Genomic DNA, 23,449 nt, shown 5'->3' on the forward strand with positions numbered 1-23,449 from the left:
TTTACTTAAACATGTACCTATAAAAAGTAACATCAGAAAAACTGATCATTTTAAGTGATGTCTTCATTTTTGCCAGAGCTGTATGCATAACAACTAAATTACAGCTTTAAAAAAAAGAGACATTAATACACAGATGCATTCAGCATATCGTATGGTTATCAACTGGTTTAGCTGCTATTCAATGTCACTTCTACAGAAAATGCCTTTTTTTAAAAGCACCTGAAAGCCTCTCTACCTTCCTTTGCTATTTTTATTTTTTTTACCTAGAAATGTTAGACATACTGATCAAGCTCACGCTTTTTGTGTTTCTTTTCTGTGATAACTACCAATTAAGAACGGAAAGGTAATCCTAGAATAGTTTTTAGGCAGGCTTACCTTTGGAACCACAGAGAGCCATAATGAGGGGGCTGTTACTCTTATCAAGCTCCCTCAGACAGGCACTGCCAGCTCGGTCTCTGATCACAGAAAGCTCTCTCAAGATGAGAGCCTGTCGAGAAACCAAAACAAAACACGTTGGTGAACATCACAGAATGACAGAATCCATACAAGTTAAGCAATGTTCAGCTATTTGTATCAGTGTACATTAATTTACTGATTTAATGTCAAAGATGTAAAGCCCTTGTTTATTGTTGTGCTGTGTGACTTTGAATTAAACCGATATGTTTTTAAGGTAAAAAGGCAAGTGAAAATTTTCACATTTTGTTAGTGGAGTAAGTCGATGAATAAGCAGCCTTGGTAAGGCTGAAAAAATTGCATAATGAGTGGCTTCTATTTTTAAAGATTGTTAAATGATTCCTTTAGGGCCAGATCAGCATGTGATCACAGCTGCTGTAAAAAAAATTTTTTTTGAAACATTTATAATAATCATTCAAATTTCTGCTGGAGGCTAGTTTGAAAGTCCTGTTTTGTTGGAAATCAGAAAACTCAGTGACACTCCTAATGAGTCACCATCAAAGTGGCGGTGAGGAGGAGTCCGGGTGTAATAAGCCCACCTCCAGGGTCTCCTCTGCCGAGCACCCGGGCTGCTGCTGCAGCTTGCCCGTCTGCAGAGCTTCGATGTATTCATCACACTTCCTGTAGCCGTCGTCCAGCAGGTCCTGTTTGGCCTTCAACAAACCCGTCCCGGGAGTCACGTCACCGATTCCTATAGAGAAGCCTCTGTTGGCTGAAAATCGAATGAGAAAGAACTACATTCAGAACCTCATTGAAGTAATATTGTCAGATTTCCTGTCAACTTTCAACATTTTCTAACTCAAAAGCCAGACGGGCCGCTGGATGAATGACTGCTCTAGTGCCCAACCACTTGGCTTAGCAGGTTTTCTGGGGGAAACCTTGCACATTTAAAAGCGAGTTGCAGCTGCATAATAGCTTAGTTCATATCTTTTCAACCACACTTTACCTTTTTCCCAGCTTGTCATTAAAAACGCTTACTTAAAGCACTCCGTTTTGCAATGATCCTTTGTGGCTTACCCTACTTGTGGAGGGTAAGTTACCCTCCAAAATAAAAACAACATAAAAAAAGTTTAAAACCATGTTTAAAAAGAAAAAGTCTAAAGGAATAAGTTGGGAAGCATTTTCCAGTTTGTGGTTCTCGTTTTAAAGACCAGTTTAAGAAGCTACAGATTTTGAAATCAAAGGAAATGAGAGAAATATTTAACTATCGTTCACATCCCTTCTGTTCAAAGGTTTCAAATTACAAAATGTCTCAATATCAACATTATAAAAAAATCTTTTTTTAAAGAAAGCTCCCAAAAAAACTAGCCTACCTCTTTGGGAGACATTACTATAATAAAGAGATCTATGTTTGTTTTTAGGAATATTTACGTTATATATGTTTGGGTGTACACTAAACATTTGCAAAGTTTTAGTGACCAAATTTTAGGCCAACACTGTGGACCACCTACAAAGATAGACCGGAGCGAGTCGCGCCAGGCGGGACATGGCGTTGGCAGCCTCCAGCTGTCCCCAGTCTCTTAGCAAGATGTAGAAAATGTTGTTCTTTGAGCCGGACCCCAGGGTGCCCTTATCCATGCTTCCACACATCAGCTCACTGTTGTGAATCACCACAACTGAAGGTGTGCGAAAAAAAAAAAAAAAAAAACAGAGGTACAGAGATGAAGACATTAGTTCCAGAAGAGAAACGCCGACAAGGTCAATGGAATAGCGTGATGTTTGCCCAGGACAGCTGATGCTGTTTTAGCAATGAAATATGATATGAGAGACAGTCACTCAATGAATAGTGTGAAAAAAAATATTTTTTTCCCTTACGAGCCTTTTGTGAAATTAGATATTTAGGTTGGAAAAAAAAAAAAGTCATTCGAACTTTTTGTGATTTCTCACAAGGCCTGTCGCGATAAACGATAAATCAATTAATCGCACGATAAATTAAACCTATCGATCTCATTTTAATTATCGGTAAAAATTGTTTAGTTTATCAGTTCCAGTGTTATGTGTTCTTTTGAAAATAGAGTGTATCTATCTATGGCAGGAAATCACATGCATTATTAGTCATTTCCATTAAATCAGAGTCAAAAGGTCTTGAAACAATATTATCGTTTATCACAATAATTTTTTAGATAATTAATCGCTCGGCAAAATTTGTTATCGTGACAGGTCTATGACTCACTATACTTTTCCAAATTTGAAAGTATTTTACTATTGATTTCATATTCCAAAACAAAGCAAAAATAATGAACATCGTGTCTCATTTTTCTCCCATTATCCAATTATAAGCTACTTTGGGATGGCTGATCACATAAAATCAAAGTATGGGCACATTCTGCGAATAAAAAGTAATAAGACAGTAAAAACCATTCAAACTTTTAATGTGAAACTCACATGAGTCGTTGTGGCAGAGATCCTCTCCTTTGCCGCAGTACTGTTTGCCTTTGGTCCGCAAGTTTGCATTGACAGGACAATCTTTACTTGGCTTCAAAATGACACTGAAGATCTGTTTACCTGTCCACAAGGCAATTGGCTGATAGAAACACAGCAGCATATTAGCGGCCTAAGGAAAACAGGGTGGCGTGACAAGAGACACTGTGGTTGCTCTACCTTTATTATAGCAGGGCGAGGGAGAGAGATCCTGATTTTTTCATCTTTCCCCACAAGTATCGATGCAACGATCTGGCAGGCTTTCGACCTATCGAAAAAGGTGTCCTTCAGCGTCAACAGGTACGCACCTTAGAAGACAAAATATGTTGCAAAGTTAGTGCCGGTGAAACATAGCTACTTGTCAAAGCTGCTGTATTGCTCCCTTGACAAGCAAAAAAATTGACATTTTAAAGCATAAACATGTATTTGTAAACATTAGGAAAACTGTGAGAATTTCTAACATTTGTTGATGAAAAATGTAATTTTCTCATTCTAAGTTAAAGATTTTGAAGCATCGTATTAGGAAAGAAACAAACAAACCACTGTTGTCTGTAAACGCTTACGACAGATCTCTGCACCCACCTGTCAGGAAGTCCTGAATAGCAGCAATCAGAGGCTCGCCATTTCTTGGTGTAACAAGGTTAGCTTTAGTCTAGAGGACAAGACAAATAACTGTTGCAAACACTGTGGATTCCTTACAAGAAAACTTACTGAAGGCAACATCTCATTTTTGGATTTCAATTGATTTATTAGCAAATTTTTCAAAGAACCCAGCAATCTAGATAACCAAATTTCCTCCAAAAACAAAATGCATTTTTATTATACAAACCAAATTTGATGTTTTTGCTCATCACAAAAAATATCAGACTTAAGAAATATATATATATACACTTAAATATATGTAAAAAGTGCTAACTTTAAGATGACAAAATATTACTTTTTTTTTAAATAAGAATAAAAGTAGATCTTGGTTTAGTCATGACTGCAACTTCATTCATGAGTGAATAAAGGAATGAAATAAGGAACACATTAAGTTGGAATATTACTGTTGAATACGATAATGACTGTATAATTTGCCATTATTACTCCAGCTTTTCCTTTTCCACTGTCACATTAGTCCCCCCCTACTCTAAGTATTAGCATCTCATTAAGATTTCAAACTAAGTCTGGAAACATAAAACAGTTAAAACACTGTCCAACTGGTCAAAAATAATATTGGCAAGTCAGGTCTGAATGCATGGCACCATACATATCGTAGCCCAAAATCTCATTGAGACAAACATCTGCAGAGTTCAAAAGACCTAAAATCTTAGAACATAAAAATAAATAAAAAATGCTGAGGCTTTGCCTTTTTGATCAGTTCATTAGCATGAGATCCAAAACATTGTATGTGAGTTTTGAAAAAAATAAAAATTTTAGGCTTTTTATACATCTTAACTTTGGGTGAAAATAATTGTGTAGGGTGTTGTTCTGCTTGAATAATGTGATGACACAAACCCCCATCAGGACCAGGGCTTCGGCTTTGGCTTCTTCAGTCTGAGGCAGGTGGAGATTCATCTCATCGCCATCAAAGTCGGCATTGTACGGCGTGCACACGCACTCGTTAAACCGAAACGTCCTGTGTGGTTTGACTTTAGCCTGCGAGGTTGAGAAAGAGATGATTCATAAGCGAAAGGAATAAAATCAGTATTCTGCTCTTTGACTTTGCAACATTAAATCACCAACGGGAGACAAAAGACACCACTTGAATTCACACAATAACCATAATTACCTATGTTCCTCCAATCAGCCATAGCTCTTTGTAGAGACTTGATGCCTCATTAGTGCATAATAGAAAATTATTATTGTGGTGGGTGATGTAAAGTGCCTGAGCATTCATTTGCTTACATTCTTTTCTGCCTTTTGTTCATATATGCAAAATAAAAAAGCTGTTTCAGCTGTGACTTCTGATCACAGCTGAAAAATTTAAAATGAAAGATAATAGTTCATTGTTGGGAGTAGTGCAACAAAATGAGATTGCACATCATCATTGCAAAAGTAAGTTGCAGATTAACTTCGTAATGTAGGCGGTCAAAAGCTGACCTTCGTGCTAATCATTTTTAATACTTAAGAAGTCTTTACAAATAATGAGTAGCCCTCATAAATATGGTTTCCATTAGATCCACTAGTCCTTGTAACAATCAGTCCTAAATATAGTGTCTCTTCAGCAATGCTGCTGCAACAGATCCATTCTCAACGCCTGGAGTTGTTCTTTCCCACTAAAGCTCTAAGCTTGATCAGGAGAAACTGCTGAGAAAAAAAAAATCAACACAATCTGGACTTCCTTGGGCAGAAAAACCTTTTAAAGGGGCATTGCCATCAATCTTCAAACATTTGAAGAGTGAACTGGACTAAAGCTCAGTTAAATCTGATCCTAAAATGATTCTAATCCTTATGAAAAAATACCAGTTTGTCAGGTAAAGAGCCTTTTGACGACTGAACTAAAGTAAGGAAGAGCTTAGAAATATTTTTAGTCAAAAACCCAACTTACTATGTGAGCCATGATACTGAGTTTGTGCAGAGAAGGCTGTCGATTGAAGAGGACGATGTCTCCATCGATTAGATGTCTTTCCACCACGTCACCAATCCTCAGCTCCTGAGCTATCTTTTCACGGTTCCCGTATTTCAAAAATCTGATGAAGAAAGACAGAGATGTTTACTCTGAGATAAGCTTTATACATGCTGATCCGAGGAAGAAGCAACCAAATTTACCTTTTTATCTGTGTGTGACGAGTCTGGATAAAGTTGGCTCCGGGGTGAACGTCTGGGCCGTTACGAACGAGTTTCCTCATTAGTTCCAGATTGGCTTTGTTTACCTTCAGACAGAGTCAAAGGCAGATACTTCAACTTAGACTCTGACTTTATGTAGGATGTGTAATGAATTTCCTGAACTTATAAAGAACACCTTACCTTCTCTGGATATGTCAGGATTTTAGCCACGTGAACAGGGACAGCAACCTCATCAATCCTTAGGTTTGGGTCAGGGGAAATGACAGTTCTTCCAGAGAAGTCCACTCTTTTTCCTGAGAGGTTTCCTCTGAATCGACCTGAGTCATTAAAGTAAAAATGAGTCAAATTCAAATTAATTATTTAAAAGTGTAATACCATAAAAGTGCCAAAACAGTACTAATTGTGCAAAGATTTGGGATGATCTTTATATATTATTGAACTGCTGCTTGTGCTCAAAATGTCTCAGTAAGTATGATTCGGAATCAATATTGTCACTCAAACAAGTAAAAAGGAAAGAAGGAATGAAAAGAAGGAAGGAAGGAGGGGAGGAAAGAAGGCAGGAAGGAAAAAAGAAAAACATGAAGGTGGGTGGATGACTATTTGCTTATTTAACAAACAGAAAATTCCAAACGTTTGTTTTGAAAGACTTGATCGACATTAGGCATGACGAGCAGGAGGAGTTTGACTAAAAGAGAGAATGCCTTGTCCACTGACTGTACCTTGTTTGCCCTTTAGTCTTTGCACAAAGCCTCTGGTCCACTTTTTAGGTGCCATGTTGAGGGGAATGCCAGAAAGTTCACTGTTGATGTAAAGGGCACACTGCAGCTGCAGGAAGTCCCAATCCTCCATTATCATCTGGGTTTTTGCTCCAGTCATTCGATGCTAAAGGCAAAGAGCGTGATAGAGTAGACTGTTCCAAGGGAAAACAAGACTTATGGCATTAAGATGATCTGTAGAACTGTACTGTTTTTAAATGAAGGAATCAGAGACTCTCTACAGAAGATAATGGCAGTTAAAACTTGCAGAGCAGCTCATTTGACAAATTACACAGACTAGTGACCTAATTAGGAGCAAAAGCCAAGCCTCATCAATGACCCCCTGCAGGTAAAAACACTTCTGTTGACTGAAATGTAATTTCTATTCCAAGTGCAATGACGCTACGCTTTGAAAAGACGATTCACATCAGACCTAATAGCTGATCCATTTCAGCTCAGTCTTCATAATTTAAATAATTATTTACAGTCTTCACACAAGAGTTTAAAGCTACCTGCTAAAAAACAAGACACACAGATTTCTGTTCTATAGTGAAGGTTGAACATATGCAGTGTGTCTTTTAGCTAATTGGATTCACAAATTTCAACTTTCAACCCAGTTCAAACTTTAAATTATGAGAGAATATTAAATACCAGTGTTGCAATTGAGAACCTGCAATCTTTGAGGTGGGGTAGACCAGACATTCAACCCCAGTGATTTAGGATTTAGAGCATATTATCTGGCAAAATTCTATAACAGTTCTATAACAGCTTTATAACAGCAGCAGCAAAGCATCTCAGGGAAAAAGGAAAAATAGCAAAATAAGAACGTCTGGCCTGTGAAGGAATAAGAAATTATAAACTGATGAATTTCTGTGTCATGTTAACATGATAAAGTTCTAGAACTCTTCTTTCAGAGACCCCAGGGGGTATCAGTGAAGAAAGACACATTTTTGTTTTATTGTCTTTTCACTTTTGGTACACAATTTTGTATTTTTTTTTATTTCTCAAAACAATTAAATACAAATTTTTTTGGTTTACCGCGTGAATTTCCAATAAAATACTTCAAAGTTTGTTGGATTCATTAGGACTGCGACAGAACATCAACAGGTACAGGTACATTTTCAAGGAACTATATTTCAGTTGACGACGGTTTCCCTGATTAACACCGACCTTTTTGATGACATCATTTAGGAAGATTATCTCCGTCAGCTTCATGGTCAGATCGTCCTCATTGGTGCCCGACTTCAGATCGCTGACCACTGACGGTCGGATGCAGAGAGGCGGCACGAGCAGACGGGTGATAATGAGATCTGCGGGTTTCCCCGCCTCTGGGTTCATCAACAGCAGAGGGATGTCTTCTGCAGGAATTCTCCGAAATAGATTGAGAACAACCAGAGGGTTCAAATTTTCCTGTGAAAAGGAATGAGACTCAAAGTGAACCAGTCTCCAGTGTAGGGGCAAAAAAACCGCAAACCCTCTTTAGCATACATGTAGCTATGTATTTCTATTTATTTGAACAGATTTGAACCTTACCTGTGCTCTGGGCAATAAAGGCTCCATTAGTTTGTTGTGCTCAATGGCAATATCAAAGGACTGCAGAAAATCAGACACGAAGGGCTCCACCACCTTTTTGGTTGTTTTATACTTCTCGTGGATGATCTTAAGCAAGCCACACTTTTTCACAGATCCATTGAAAGCGCCACAGTTCAAGCAAATTGTCCTTTTGCGGCATTTATCAGAGATCTTCTTCTTCAGCCCTCGTTTCTGCAGGTAGGCCAAGTTTGGCCGTTTCAAGTAATCCATGAATTGCTGCTTGTCTTCTTTGGTCAGCATTATACTCGAACATGTCTTGCAGATCATCTGCACACAGAACATTGAATTATATTTGAACGTTGAATTACGCTTGGAATCAGTCACAAAAATGCCTCAATGAGGAAAGACAAGATTACAGATTCAGATGTTTAAACATTTGAAAACACACAACATTTAAGTTGTATGAATACATTCAGGAGAATTTAAATTCGGAGAACTTATTTAGAACTTCATTTATTATCTTGTTCTGACTGTGACGCTCTAGTGACATCTACAGGACATACAGAGAAATTAAGCAATGTTTCAGGCAGGATTAATCGCTTTCACGGATCGTGCTGATGATCAGATGTTCCTTTTTAAGTAAAAAGGAAATCATGATTTCTTACCTGCAAAATCCCAATAACTGCTTTGAAGTAGCCGACATGAAAGCAGGGCAGCTCCAAATCCAGGTAGCCGTAATGTCCTAAACAATCGGCCAGATTTTTCCCACATGTCAGACATGGTCTGTCTTTCTCACTGGTTCCCTACAGGAAATATTATATATCATGAAAAATGTGCAAACAACATTAATGTGCAAAATCCTGTAAAATATTATACTTTTGTAACGACCTTCACCTACATTTTCTGAGCTTTAACCTTCTACATTTGTACGCATATAGAGTTGAAAGTATTTAATCTTAAGGCATATTCTGAAGGAAACCCTTAGAATGGAAGTAAGGACTATAGGGAGTATGGAGGAGAAAAGTAAAGGAGACTTGGTGAAGTGTACAAGGACACAAAGAGGAAGGAAGGAAGGATTTTTACATCCTATTACTTCCTTTTCCCGTAATTATCCAGACATTTCCAAACCTTTACAGACTGCATATGAACCATGCTGTATAAAGTACATGAACTTTGGCTCCTTAAGCACTTTTATACATGTGGACAGCTAAACTAAGCAGTTTCTTTTTGTGTGTGAGCATAACTGGAGTTAATAAATGTAATAACGTGATTTATTCTTGCACAGAATCCCTCTTGACATAACGTAAAACGATTAATTAAAAGAAAACAAATGACAGTATTATGCTCCATACCATTCGGTGGTCCAACACTCCATAAGGCAAAGGAGTGCGTTTGTTATCTTGGCTGTACAGATTTTTACTGACCACCTGGATGTGGGCCTGCTTTCGCATCTGTTCTGCAGATTTCATCCCAAAGCAGATGTGGCTTCTGTAAACAAGCACAAAGAGTCCAGATAAAGACTGAAATATGCACATTTCAGTTGTGAACTATTCAAACGAATAGATGCTACATTCAATAAGATCAATGTCATATTAATACTGGGCTGCAGAGATGTTTCATTTGACTGACTGAAAAATTACAGAAAATCCGCAATAATTTAAAACAGTTTTTATGAAAATTCATTGCAGTTGACTGACACTGTTGCAGCTCATTCAATTGAAAAAGAACAATCCAAACCCATTGACAGCTCTTAATGAGCAACGTTCATAACCGAAACTCTAAGCAGTATTAACGATAAATGTGATCCCAAAATTAACAAATAAACCACGAATATAAGGTTTAATGTTGCACAAATACGTCACAATATCTCTGCAAAAACACTCAAGGTTGCCTGGTCAACACCAAATACAATAATATTAAATTACTGTAAGTACTACTAATTATAAGATACGTTAGTCAAGAGACAGTAAACCTCATTTGTTCTTTAATCTTTTAAATAATCTTGGCAATAACTGCAACACTTCGACTAACTGTGGCTATCAGACTGAGCTAACAGGCTAGCAGTCACACTCACATTTTCTTCGCCACATCTGTCTCTCTGAATTGTTCCTTCACCATTTTGATAGCTATTGCTATACAACCTTTCGCACAATTAATTAAACTTTTAATCTATCCTTATTCCGACATGTTGCCACTCTGTCTTCACATGCTGTGAACAAACTAGCAAAAAGCCGAGCAATGTGTTGGTAGCATGCGAGGCACATTGGTGCTACGTTCAAGGTGTGTTCGTTATCCTGAGACGTATTTTTTAAATGCTGACGTCCTCCCAGGACTTGGGTGCAGTCAAAAAGTGTATTTCTACATCTAAATGTCCTTGTTTCAAGCATAATTTATAGGCTAGCATTTCTTCTTTTTCTTTTTTCTTTTTTTGCCATTCTTAAGACAATAATGTATGGCGACTTAAAAAGGGAGCTAACGCCGAGTATTTTTTTTTTCAAATATTTTCATAATTTTAGGTCACAATTTGGAATTTAACAATAAATATTTTCTCTTTAAATCCAGCAACTGAATTTCATTTCGCTTTGTTTGGGTGTTTGGATGCTTTCCTATTTTAAAAATCTAATTTACGAGGAGCATGTAAAAGCATCGCGCACAACAGTACACCAAAGAGAACTCGCACAGCTAGCCATGAATTCAGCAAGTACAGAGATTGCGCTGCCCTCTAACGGCTATGAGTTTTATTGTCGTTTTTCCTCCGTGATGTTTTTGCCTGACAGTCATGCTCTATGGTTTTGTAAACGCTCATATTAAATTAGCATGCAGACTTTATCAGAAAGGATCTGACCCGGGGGTCTTCTTGCTGCAAGGCAACATGCCAAGGTAGACCTTGACAGAAAATGTCAACATATACAAAATAAAAGCAGTCAACTGCCAATGGTTCTTTTATTGTTTACACAGAGCGTCTTTTTAAAAGTTTATGCTGGGAGAATGGGAATTTTCTGCTTAACATGAATCCCATACAGTATTTTGTGCAGTGCAAAAATTTTTTTATTTAAGTATGATTAATACCACTTCAATATGTTTTACTACTTTGTCCTGGACTATTGCATAAAATTCCAAAATTTGTAAAAAAAAAAAAAAAAAATCTTAAAGCTCAAGCAGTATGAATTGGGACTTTGCTAACCCTATTTATATTTTTCAGTGCGTGTCTGGAAATTTAGTTGCGCTAATTTTTCAGCATAAATATGAATAATATTAGAGGCGCTACGTGTAGGACTGCCATGTTTTATTTGCATGACGGAGCGAAAAAACGTCACAGGTAAAAAAAAAAAAAAAAAGCAGATTCAATGCGGCTCTTATTTGTATGCAATATGATTAGCTGGCCTGTAGAGGGAGACAAATGTACACTATTTCCAACACAAACACTGGAACCACGCTGACAGAGGAGGCTGCAGCGACTGAATGAACTTGCTGTTTGGTGCTACCTGTGATGTATTATACAGTGGCATGAAATCGCTGATGACAACTGATGACTTCCTGATGAGAATTTCCTTCCACTGCGTGTTTGTGTTGATTAATTGTTCTGTCAGCTTATAACCGCTGACAGTGAAAATTGCTTGACTGAATCAGATTTTTCATTTTCCAAGTCTGCTGCCACTTAAGTACTACGATGGCTTCTAATTGAACCACTAATATAATGCTCTACATGATCTGTCTCTGAAGAAAAAAACACCTCCCTTTGAAGACAACAATTCCCCAAAGGCCTTTCTCTCTGTAGGGAAACCAGCTGACTTAATGACACAGATGTATCTGCCTGTATAAATATATCTAAGGAGTGTATGAAGAGGTCCTTTAAACCACTCAAGGGACCACTACAAATAATGCTTCTAACCATGAGGAGTTGCTCAGTTGGCTCTCTTTAAAGTGCCTCTTGAGCATCGCTGTGTACAAAACTGTACATCAGCTATAGTAGAGAAGGCTTAATCGACCAATCAGGAGCTTAAACACACATGTATAAACACTGTACTCCCAATGGAAGAGTCAGTATTTTAAATTTATGACCTCTGGTAAAAAAAAAAAAAAAAAAACTCACTTGGCGCCTGGAATGGTTAGCACTGCTACGCAAATTAGCCATATGCAATGTTCGTTCATTCATTCATTCATTCATTCATTCATTCATTCATTCATTCATTCATTCATTCATTCATTCCCATTAAGCATATTTTTCTATTATATTCTCTCGATTATAGGATCTTCCATGGTTGACGCAGATCAACAAAGTGAATTTGCAAAAACTATTTAGAATGTCAGATTATACTGCAAGTCAGAATACCTGTTAGTGGAGCAATGGAATAATTCATCAGGTACAGCTAACTGTGTTTTTAGATGTCAATTTTTATTCAGTGTGTGAAAAAGCATAATGAACTCACTCCTACCCTTGAATTGGAAACATGATAGAGTGACACCATTATTTGTTTGTGCTTTTTAAAGCAATGTGAGTGTGAAATCAAGTAACAACGACAAGTAACAAGGCGTATAACTACCTTGATAAATATTCATACTCGTTAACTTTTTTGTTTCATATTTTGGACCATTACAGCAAAAAAAAAAAAAAAAAAAAAAAAGAAGAAGAAAAAAAATTAAAGTCTTATTGTAATTTCAGCTGACAGACCAACACAAAGTAGAGTATAATTTGATTCATTCCAGTTCAATTTGGTTTATTTAAACAGGGCTAATTCACAATAAATGTCATTTGTTAACTGTGAAGTAGAAGTAAAATCATAATGGTTCTCCATAAAACATAGTGATGGTAGCATTAACCTGCACTTTTCTTAAATTATGACAGGGAATCTGGTTAGAGCTTGGAGCCAACAAGGTGCTAAATTCAGCTAAATCATTGATGAAGAGCTGTGATAGGCTTCAAATGATCTGAGACTGGTTCATAAGTTCACCTTTCATCAGGACAACATACAGCCTGAGTGAAAAGGATTACAAGTCCCTCCTTTAAATCTCGTTTTAAAATGGCCTATTCAAAGTCCAGACCTATATTCAGTTGAGAACCCTTGGAAAATTGCTATTCATCATTTTTCTAGCATATCATTGTGTAATATAATGGTTCTTCTGAGTAAAATAACTTGCTGCTGATTAGGGTTAACACTTAAAAGTTTAAGTATCCTATCAGTTGTTATTACTTTTTCTCTCTCTGCACTCTTAACCACTGAGAACAAACTTACAAAAGAAAAAAAAACTGTCAGTATCTGGAAAGGGGCTATTAAGAAGATGACTATTTACATAAGAAGCAATGAAGGAATTAAGGACAATCACTTAATTCTTTTTTTTTTTTTGTCTTTAATCCAGAACTAGGTGTAAGCTTCAGGTCTGGTTTTATTCATGGAGTTGCCATGTTCTCCCCATTCTCAAGGTACCAAAACATACATATTAAATGGTCTGCACTAGCAAGTTCAAGAACTCCAAAATGCTTACCATTTCATTCAGTCATTCACACATTGATCATGGTAAGCTACATTATAGCAGTAGATGCCCTGGGGTGGGTTAACAGAGGTAAGGCTGTCATACAATTGGCACCCCTGGAATCTCTGACCACCACCAGCAGGCAAGGCAAGTGAAATATTTTGTCCAAGGATGCAACGAAGGATGGAATGGGGGTTTGAACTAGCAACCTACCAGTTGATCCATGATCCAGCCTGTAAGGGAATAATTCATCATTTCAAAAGTGAGATTCTGTACTGGGAGAGCAGACAACAAAGCGGCTTTCTGTGTCTTAAAGAACTTCATTCTCAAAATTGTCGTAGCAGTTAATCCAAACTGTAGTTTGTAAACCTTCAAACCATTGTCCCATTTGCAAGGGGTGGTTATTGACACTTACATAGATGGTTATTTACAAGGAAATTGAAGAAGGGTGTGGTGTGCCACAAATGATGTTCCTGTGTGAAACAGATACCGAGGGCAAAGCATGCAGAGTTTCCATTCAGAATAACATCTAGTAAGAAAGGTATAGCTCTAAAAATAAACAGAGTGGTCACTTAAGCCAAAATCATATTTTTTTGCTTAAAAACATGGCAGTTCACACTTCTTTACTTTTCTACCAAACGGGTTTTCTGATTGACCTCTGCCTGGCCGGTGCAATAGCTATTCTATAAACTCCTGCGCGTCACACCGTCTGCGTTGTGCAAAACATATTTGTGGATCAATGTGGCCACCATCTTCGCATAATTAACATGAGTAATTACTCTTCTTAATTTACAAAGCCACCCAGGGTTCATAATAGTGGCTGCAAAACATTGACCCATGACAATTGATTGATCTCTCCCTTCTTTAAAACCATCCCCCTGCTAATGACTAAGTAATGAGTAGATAGCGTGTGGCTAAGGAGGCTAATACAGCTTTCGTTCTCTTTATCCAGATTGGCCGACACTACCCCTCTCCACATCCACCTCCCCCCCACCTCCCTTTTTTTTCCCTTCTTACCATATTTTCTGCAACAATGTGAGCTCTGCACTTAGAACCCCCTTCCTCCATCTACTTTCTGAGTGTGTGTCAGCATGTGTGTTGTGTGTGCTGTTCAGTAATCAGCCACACAGACTCGCCTTTGGTGGCTGAAGACTGATTCAATATTCCACTGGGTAATTTATGCAGAACTAATTCTCTACAGGAATGGAAGGGCTCGGAGGAAAGCAGACAGAGAGAAAGAGAAAAAGGGAGAGAGGGGAGAGACGTGCAATGCAGAGAGGAAGAAATCTGTGGTGAAATAATTATCCCCGGTGTCACTGCAGCAACATTCTTTGAAGTTGATGTCAATAAAATATTGAGCTACACAATCCATTTCAATTTCACCTCGAGAAAGGAGGCTGCCGAAGGGTCGGGGTGTGTACATAGGAAAAATATATGTAAAAAAAAAACGGAGCAGGGTGCTGGTGGAAAGAACACATCCACACAGACACAAACACATATCTGTTTAACTCACAGCAAGGCGGTGGCTGGTGACGTGTGCTGCTTACAGACCGACTGAGACGTACATCGTTGCCTGTAGTCATTTAACTTGTCAAAACAGCAGGGCTCTGTGTCGCATCCTATTTGGGTTTAAGGGGTTTGAATTACTGAAACAAAAGAAAAGAGGTGAGGGATAAAAAAGATGAAATGAGGAGAGCTTCCCAAGGGAGCCACTGGGATCACAGTACAGAGGTTGTAGTCATTTATGATGGACGGGTTGGTAATAAGAGCCCTTTATTCTCGTGCATGAGTATGACTGTATGCACTGAGGGCTGGGATGAAAATGAGCTCTATTGTATTCTCTTCACAAGTTGTATTGATCCACAGAATGTACACACGGTTGTGTGCTGTCAGATTTACAAGACGCTTGAGCTACTTGTGAAATGGTGCCTTATAAAAGTATTAACACCTCTGAACTTTTCCATATTCGTCCTTTTTTTTCAAAACAAGCTTTTTCAAAGCAAAGCAGAACTTAATTGTGAATTGGTGGTAAAAATAAAAAATAAAAAATAAAAAAAATACACGGCATGAAGTTACAAAAACTTGCGTATTTGTTTAAGTCAGCCTATTCTTTTCTAAAGATTGTTTTTATTAAGTAGGGACTGATCAAACATGGTTTTATGAGCGTTCAGTTCAGTAAAGAGAAAAGGCCTCCAGTTTACAATCAGAACGAGCTTTATAATACAATGATGTGGCGTCAGCAAGATCACAAAGGTTGATCAGTCCATAGGATGACATAATAATGATCAAACTAGAAAATTCTTGAAGAAATTTAACAGGGGCCTGCCCGTCGGTGTGGACCTAGCGTTCTGATGCAGCAACACCAGGATGCTAAACCAACCATTAAGTGTAAGGGTGTGTGCAGATAAGCCGGTCAGAGTGCGCCATCAGCTGAATGCTCTTGCAGTCTTCATTTTGACCCAACTTGCTTTACTTTTCAAAAACACTGGACCTCAGAAAAATATTCATACCAATCTTACAGGTGCCCTCCATCGCAATTTTTCCACCTCAACTGCCCCTCCTTTCACACCTCTTAAAGGTGTGAATTATAAGCATCAACACTTCAAAAACCACCACATAAAAACCCCCTGTGTGTATAAAGTTAGAAATGTTGAAGTGAAGTTGAATGCTGTTCAATTTAAAAACATGAAAACTAAAAGAGCATTGTAATAGTGACACTATCTAATAGTTCCAACTCAATCATTCGTTTGCAAGAGCAATCTCTGGCAGCTCTTCACATCTATAGAAGCTAAGATATTTAGCTTCTAAATATGTAGAACAAAATATTAATGTTTTTCAAGCCATCAAATTCATTTATACTGAGATTAAACTACACACAGGTGGACTTTTTACTATTCAAGTGAAAGCAGTCAGTTGCAATGGTTTATTTTGAGGTATTAAAGTAAAGCAAGCCACATTTTCAATTTTTTCTTTATTTGGAAACCATGTATCATTTTTTCCTTTGGCTTCAGCATTATGCACATAAAATCCAGATCAATTACTCTGAAAGTTCATGGTTGAAACATGATCAGATGTGAAAGAAGTTCAATCGGTATGAACACTCTTGCAATATTACCCAACTGCATCCAAGTGCAGACCACGCAGTAAAGAACGAGACAGAAACACATGCTGCAGATTTTCATAGAGGTTTGAGTTTGTATCAGGATCCAGTGTAACAGGCACCGGTCCACAGTCTGATGGAGATTATTATTTCTCTCATGGACATCCACGAGCTCTGCTCCCAGACATCTCATTATTTTGCATCTTCGTCACTATTATTAAAGCCATATATCTTAACTGGAGGCCAGTGCCTGTCGATTGGGTGGAATACATCCATGCCAAAACATTATCTACATATGAGAAACAGCGTGCTCGCTCCCTCCGCTTAATGAATAATTTATCCAAATGAATTATAATACCTGTCCCCCCTCCATACCAAGGCTTTTGTCTGAGTGATATTCTAGCTCACACACCAGTCATGCAGTGAGCATTGCATAAACTACATACCTTCTCTGGACACATCTGCATCGAAGCACCCTACAACATGGTTGTAGGTGAAATGGGAGCAATTAGGATTCATGACAGACACACACACTCACGCACACACACTTTCCTGGAGTGGGGGGTACACCCTTCAGCCTGCAGGTCAGGTCTGATATTTCTTCAGTCTTTTAATCTTCATCCACCTAAAAAAAAAAAAAAAAAAAACAGTCGCTCAGGCCCCACTGGAACTTTTGTAAGCAACCTGCGGGAACAAACACCTTAAGGAGTTTAGGTTAACAACATCATCAAACGCAGCGTGATTAGAAGTTAATAAATGCAATGGGTCACATTGTGCAGTTGTTTGAAACAGGTGACAGAGTCCTTGCAGTGGAAGCCTGGCTCTTGTGAGCATGTGGGAGGTGTGTGACACAAACAGGGCTTCCAGCTCGCAGAAAACAGGAACAGATGGCGCTGGAAAATGAGGCACCTCTCAGAAGCATTGAAACCTCCTCCAACGACCCTCCCCACACTTCTCCATCTCCCCCTCCCTCCCTCCTGCTCTCTTCCCTCCTTCAACAAGCCTGTTTTACAGAGATTACCTAAGAGCACTTGTTGTTGCAAGTGTTTTGTTTTTTTTTTCTTAGTCCTAATCAACCCGTCACAAAAAGATATGTGAAAAGCTCTTACAGCTTGTTTTCATATTAAGGTGCTTTGAGTTATCTGGTGGTATAGGTATTTGTTTACCAGGACTAAAATGGCAGATGGCAAGGTTGGGTTATGGTATCTCCCGGGAAAGAGCAGAAACCCACTGAAAATGAAACATGTTTCTTCGCTTGTACCCAGCTGCACTCCTGTAATCCACTTGCAGCTAAACGGCAAAATACTGCGAGAGTTGAAATGTACAAGTTGTTTCATAAATCTGCTCAAACGCTGTTTTGCTCGGCTCGGGCAGGTTTCATTGTCAAAACAGTGAGGCGATTCACAAGGCACCTGCTTTGTGTGCCTGAGCCATTACTGCATTAAGTTAAGCAGTAAACAAAGACGTGAGGATTGGTGGATGTTTACTGTGCCAAGCATGATAAATGCCAAGTAGGGAATAAATGTGATGTGTAAGTAACAGGATACACCATCAACGCTTACACAAATAAAAATCCCCAAAGTGCGGCATGCTTTTTATTCAGCTTCCTTTGTCCTAACCAGCTGTCTTCAGAATTCACTTAATTAGAAACTAGAACCCAGCTGTGTGTAATTTAATCTCAGTATAAATCAGCTGTGCTGTGAAGGCCTCAGAGGCTCGTCGGAGAACATTAGAGAACAAACAATGACGACCAAGGAGCACAGCAGACAGGAGGAGTTAGGTCATAAAGTCAACATCACAAGCTTTAAACATCTCAACAGAGAACGGCTCAGTCGTCCATCAATGTCTTTCATATAGCTGTCTACAGCAGGTGAGATGTTGGTAGAGGATAACAACTCCACAGAATATAGTTTCAAAAGGATGTGAACTGTCCCCATCTCTAGAAGGATCCTACTAAAAATGCTAGCTAGTACTTTGGTGCATCTGGTTGAGCAATATTGTGTATTTTTGTACAATATAATCAAGTCAAAGGGCTTTGCATTAAGACCTACAATTGGGAAAATCAATGATTCACCAAAAGTGATTATCTTAGTGGCAAATGAAGCTCCAAGAGAGATTCCTGAAAGGAATTTGGGACTTTTTTCTCTCTTTTTTTTCTGTACAAAACTGAATATACTGCCCAATTTGATAAGATCGTGTAAGAAAAATGTTGATATTGGTATGTTGGGGATTTGTTTTGTTTTTGTTGTTGTTGTTGGGGTTTTTTTTTGGTTTTTTTTAGTAGCTATGAATTCCGGGATCATCAAACCTGCTCCCTTAAATAAATCCTTTGAGTTTGTAAATCCTCTCCTGGTTCTCAGCTGTCTGCTACCGTGTCACTTCACAATGCACTCAGCTCCTTGTCTTCCCTCCAATACTCACTCACAGCTGTACACTGAACAAAGAAAAGAGACAATTATTATCAGAACAAGTCACCCCCCCAATGCTAACTTCCTTATACTTATCTTGACTACTAACTACTAAGAAAGTTCCATCTCCTGTTGCTCATCTCCATCTTCTGCAGAATTACAATAACACAAACTTATCTCTGTTCCAAAATGGAAACACACATAATCTTGTCGAGCCTGCTGTACTTTTCCCTTGATCCAATCAACATTTTCAAACTGATTGCTGTGTCTGTAATTGCTGTCTGCAGTGGAGTCTTAAAAGAAAACATTATGACCCCTGGCTCTGTCAATTGCTTCATCTAGGAAGAAAATACAGATAAACACAGAAGAACTGACCCAGAGGTAATTGAAACAGGAAAGAAACACAAAGAGTACATTGGGGTAAGTGCAACGTTATGTCCATCATGGGTTCTTTCTGTGGGTAGTCAGTCCACTATTGGGAGAAATATCTGTACCAGTGGCTTCATTTATGAATAATCTTCTTTTAAAACAGAAGATATGAACCCATTGTACTTTCTATGTGAAAAGACAAGAAAACATTCAATTTTGAAGTAAATACCTTTGGAGCGCACTTGTTTTATAGGGAACCGTTATTCGCCCTGCCACGCTAATGCAGAAGCATTCACTTGCATGATTTGTGTTGTATCTTTGGTCTTTAACACGTTGCAGGCACAAATTTCATACAGGCTTTACGTAACGAGGAGCAGCCTGGTATAATTAGCATTGTCTTGGGCTCCTATAAAATTCTGACTGGGTGACGTGAAGCGAAATAGTTTCTTTGCCAACCGGTCACAGCAACTGCAAATGTAACCATTCCCAGGCAGAGGGAGGCGGGGGGAGTGTTTCCATGTGCACTGTGGCTGGTTTCATTCCTCCCTTAAGTACACATGAATATTTAAGATGCTGCGTGTAGTAGATGGGACTACCTCATGGTCAGTTTAACCATAGCAGACTGTATTTTTTTTTTTCTAAGACTCCCCCTTGTCTTTAACTACTCCAAGGCCCCAGTGTGATTCTCCCTGGACACAATTGATTCATAGTCATCTATCTCATAGCTGAGGGCTGAATAATCACAGTCAGAGAATCGGATGTCTCACAGCCCTGCTCCACCAGGGAGACGAGTTTGTGATGAAATTACTCTCCTCTGTCTTAATTGTCTTTTTGGCCGGTGGTACACAGATTTGGGAGTTAGGTCGATGTTATTTTAGGGATAATGATTTCATTAAAGAGTATATTTTTAAAACCTTGAATAATCAGTCCAAACAAGAGCACAGTTACAAAACTGTAAACATGGTCAGCTCACTCAAATTAAAAAAAACATTTTTTTTTTTTTCGTCTCTGTAGTTAACGTTATCTGACATAGTTGATGTCAAATCCAGGGAGATTCTTTATAGTCACAGTTAACACACTAATGTTGCAATCAGCTGTTATCACAAAACACTATTTATTTAGTGAAAACCAGTTCCCATGAAGACCAATGCAAGCAAATTCCAATCAGGCCAACAAAGAAAAAGGTGTCCTTTTTGTGCAACACGGATAAGGGACTGATGCAGATTATTACGCATGAATACACTCCATGCACAGATACACTTTCACTCATCTGTGGTCCCTCTCCCTTTCTCACTCGCGCTCTCTGATGGTGCAGCATGCAAATGTTTTGCCGTCAACCCGACCTGGTGGAGAATGACAGAAACATTTGATGCAGCGCCGCTTTTTAGTGAAGTCCCCGCAGAAAGCTATTTTCACAGGATGTTATGTATGCATTTTTCAGACAGATTGCTGCAGGAGACAGGAGCTCAGGAGGTGGGGTGTTTGGGGGGGGGGAGGAGGAGGAGGAAACACGACTGGAATGAAACACAAACCTTACTCTGCTGAGTGAAGCCAGCCAACCGCAGGGAAAGCCACAAAGAAAGCTGCATTCATCTCACATTTCTGCAGAGGGGAAAATAACGTGCCATAAATGCTGTTTTTAAAATCTGTATGCATGTTGTAGAATGTAATTTTAAAAACCAAAACAGTTCCATTCTCACCGTCTTACTTAATTCAGGTGTTTGGTGCCTAGATGGGAAAAAATGACATACCTCATTTATTACAAACATTATTCAAGCAGTTATAAAATAAACTGAAAGTCACTGCAAATGTGTCTGTCTAATCCTTCACTTAAGACAATTTGCATAGTAAATATGTAAAACTATTTACCGTAAGTGCTTGTGCCAGATTGAGACCTTCCCAAGACACTGTTAAGGTCATAAGCTAAGCACAGAAGCTAGAGGTAAATGGTTGAACTAAGAACTTAAGCCTATTCCAAGCTATTCAAATTACTAGTTGAATCAGAAGCCTTAATAAACGGTTTCCTTCATATTTTGTATAAAAGACTAAAAACATCTATACAAGAAGTCTAGAACAGGGGGTCATAAACCTGAGTGATTAAAGGCGCAAACACACCTGGACAAAATAATCAGGCCATCAACAAGACTCAGTGCCTGACAGAGGGAGTCATTCAGTCATTACACTCGAGTACTAAAGTCTCGATTGGTTAAACGGAACCGAAGGGCAGTTTCCTTTAACCAAACGTTTCTTTGACTTTTCACATATTTGGTTAGACAATATTTTAGCAGAACCTATAGGCTAAAAAAGTCCAGGTTGTAATATGCAGTGCTGTAAAAAAAAAAAAAAAAAAAAAAGTTTGCCACATCACAGAATTATTCTGTTTTTTCTTTTTGTTTTGTTTTCCATAGTTAAATGTTTCAGGTAATCAAATTTTAATGCTTGGCGAAGGTAACCTGAGTAAATATAAATGTATCGTTTACAAACTGTGATTTACTTTAACAAATCAGCCTGGCTTTATCTGGAAAAAGTAATTGCTCATTTAATTTAATAACCTTTTGTGCCAGCCTAGGCAGCACCAACTGCTGCTGTGTGACACCTGGCAATCAGTCTTTCACATCTCTGTGGGGGAATGATAGTCCTCTTTTCTTTTCATAATTCTTTTAAACTTCGCACATTTGGAGTTTCAGAAAAAGAATTTACAATTTTTTGCAGCCACTTTTCTGTCATCTAGAAAGTATTCCTCACACATTCCTGTACCGTTATATTTAGCTGGAGTCATTGATGGAGCCAATCAACAATGCTGCCAATAAATTTGTGTAATCTTTATTTTTCTATCCCATATAAAGTACTCCTGGCTTCTTTCCCTCAGAAAGATAGTTTATTTGCCTCCATTTTGTCCCAGCTGTTTGTGACACATGCCTCCTTTCCACCATCATGCATGCCAGGAACGGTGAATTTGCAACAAAATTTTCATCCACAGAAAACAGTAATTGAGTGCCTTATATAATAATTCAGACCAAACTGAAGTATATGTGTACGGATCCGAATCTAACTAAAATTGTATTGCACTGGAATGAATGGATTTGGACCGAAGTGGAATTCTTGGTCTTGTAAAATAACTTGAAATAATATTTGCTGTGAATTTTCTCAAATAAACTGAACTGAGCTGAAAGACTAGATTGCTATTTTAGAGTGCTATGTTAGCACCTAGCGCCTTGCCCGTACTTCTGCCGTCTCTCCTTTTCCCCAGACCAGCTTCTCTGCCTCTTGTCTCTGAATGAATCTGCTCAACTAGAGGATACCATCAGCAACCACCTCTCAAGCTCAGCCACGTTCAATACCCCCCAACACTATTGACCTGACATATTGATGCAAAGAGTCCTGAGTGTTAAGGAGCATCTGTCCTCTGCATATTGACAGAAGTAGTGCTGCAAAAAGGACCAGCAAAATACACTCACTGAAAAATAAAAGGAGGACATGTAGCCGGTCAGAGTGGGAGCAATAACAACATGCGGTGCTGGTTCACCAGTCACCACGTTCAAAATCAACTCCTAAAGCCGTCACACTGAGCAGCGTCAGTGTGTCATGATGACCTGAACCGAATGAAAACATGGACTGTTACCCGGGTTGTAGTCACAAATGACATATTTTCCATCTTGCTGATGTACAAAGGGTGATGCTGAGATGAGCCACACCAAGCCTTGCATTTGACAAACATATTACCACGGAGACACACACTCAGGCTAACACCAATCCCATCATGCTCTTTCCCTGCCCCCATCCCCTTGAGGATTTAGAAGGGATTATGTCAAAGCAATTCAATTGTTTGAGTGGAAGTAATGAACTATTTCTTTTATCTCTTCCTTTGTGTAATAGGTACAAAATTACTGCTAAATGTTATACGGTTTAGAAGAAATGTGAAAGAAGAGCTGCGCAAAATGTGAATTGTAAAAGAAAATGTTAGATATAACCGGCACTATTATCCACTACAGTATCTACCATATTAAAAGACACAAAACAATTTTTTTCACATTATTTGACTTTTAGTAAGACTACATTCTTCCTGTTGCATATAGGTTTCTAGATCACCTTGTTCACACACTTTTTCAGTTAGACGACTGACATCAAGGCTTTGCGATGAACCCTCCAAGTCATTGACTGTTGACTTT

General features: G+C 38.5%; 1 protein-coding gene across 1 annotated transcript; it reads right to left on the reverse strand.

The window, feature by feature from the left end:
• Positions 1–253: 253 nt before the first annotated feature.
• Positions 254–10,221, reverse strand: LOC106941135 (DNA-directed RNA polymerase III subunit RPC1-like). Its single transcript, XM_015024078.1, has 16 exons — positions 10,006–10,221; positions 9,284–9,419; positions 8,597–8,734; positions 7,932–8,258; positions 7,569–7,808; positions 6,363–6,525; positions 5,824–5,960; positions 5,626–5,729; positions 5,405–5,546; positions 4,372–4,512; positions 3,457–3,526; positions 3,055–3,182; positions 2,839–2,977; positions 1,905–2,069; positions 993–1,165; positions 254–487 (listed from the first exon to the last, which is right to left on the reverse strand). The coding sequence occupies exons 1-16, from the start codon at positions 10,047–10,049 to the stop codon at positions 362–364; spliced, it is 2,373 nt and encodes a 790-aa protein (XP_014879564.1). The 5' UTR covers positions 10,050–10,221; the 3' UTR covers positions 254–361.
• Between the last annotated feature and the right edge of the window lie 13,228 nt (positions 10,222–23,449).

Source organism: Poecilia latipinna, unplaced genomic scaffold, assembly GCF_001443285.1.
Source record: "Poecilia latipinna isolate Pla-1442-1.1 unplaced genomic scaffold, P_latipinna-1.0 Scaffold3513, whole genome shotgun sequence".
Classification (NCBI taxonomy): domain Eukaryota; kingdom Metazoa; phylum Chordata; class Actinopteri; order Cyprinodontiformes; family Poeciliidae; genus Poecilia; species Poecilia latipinna.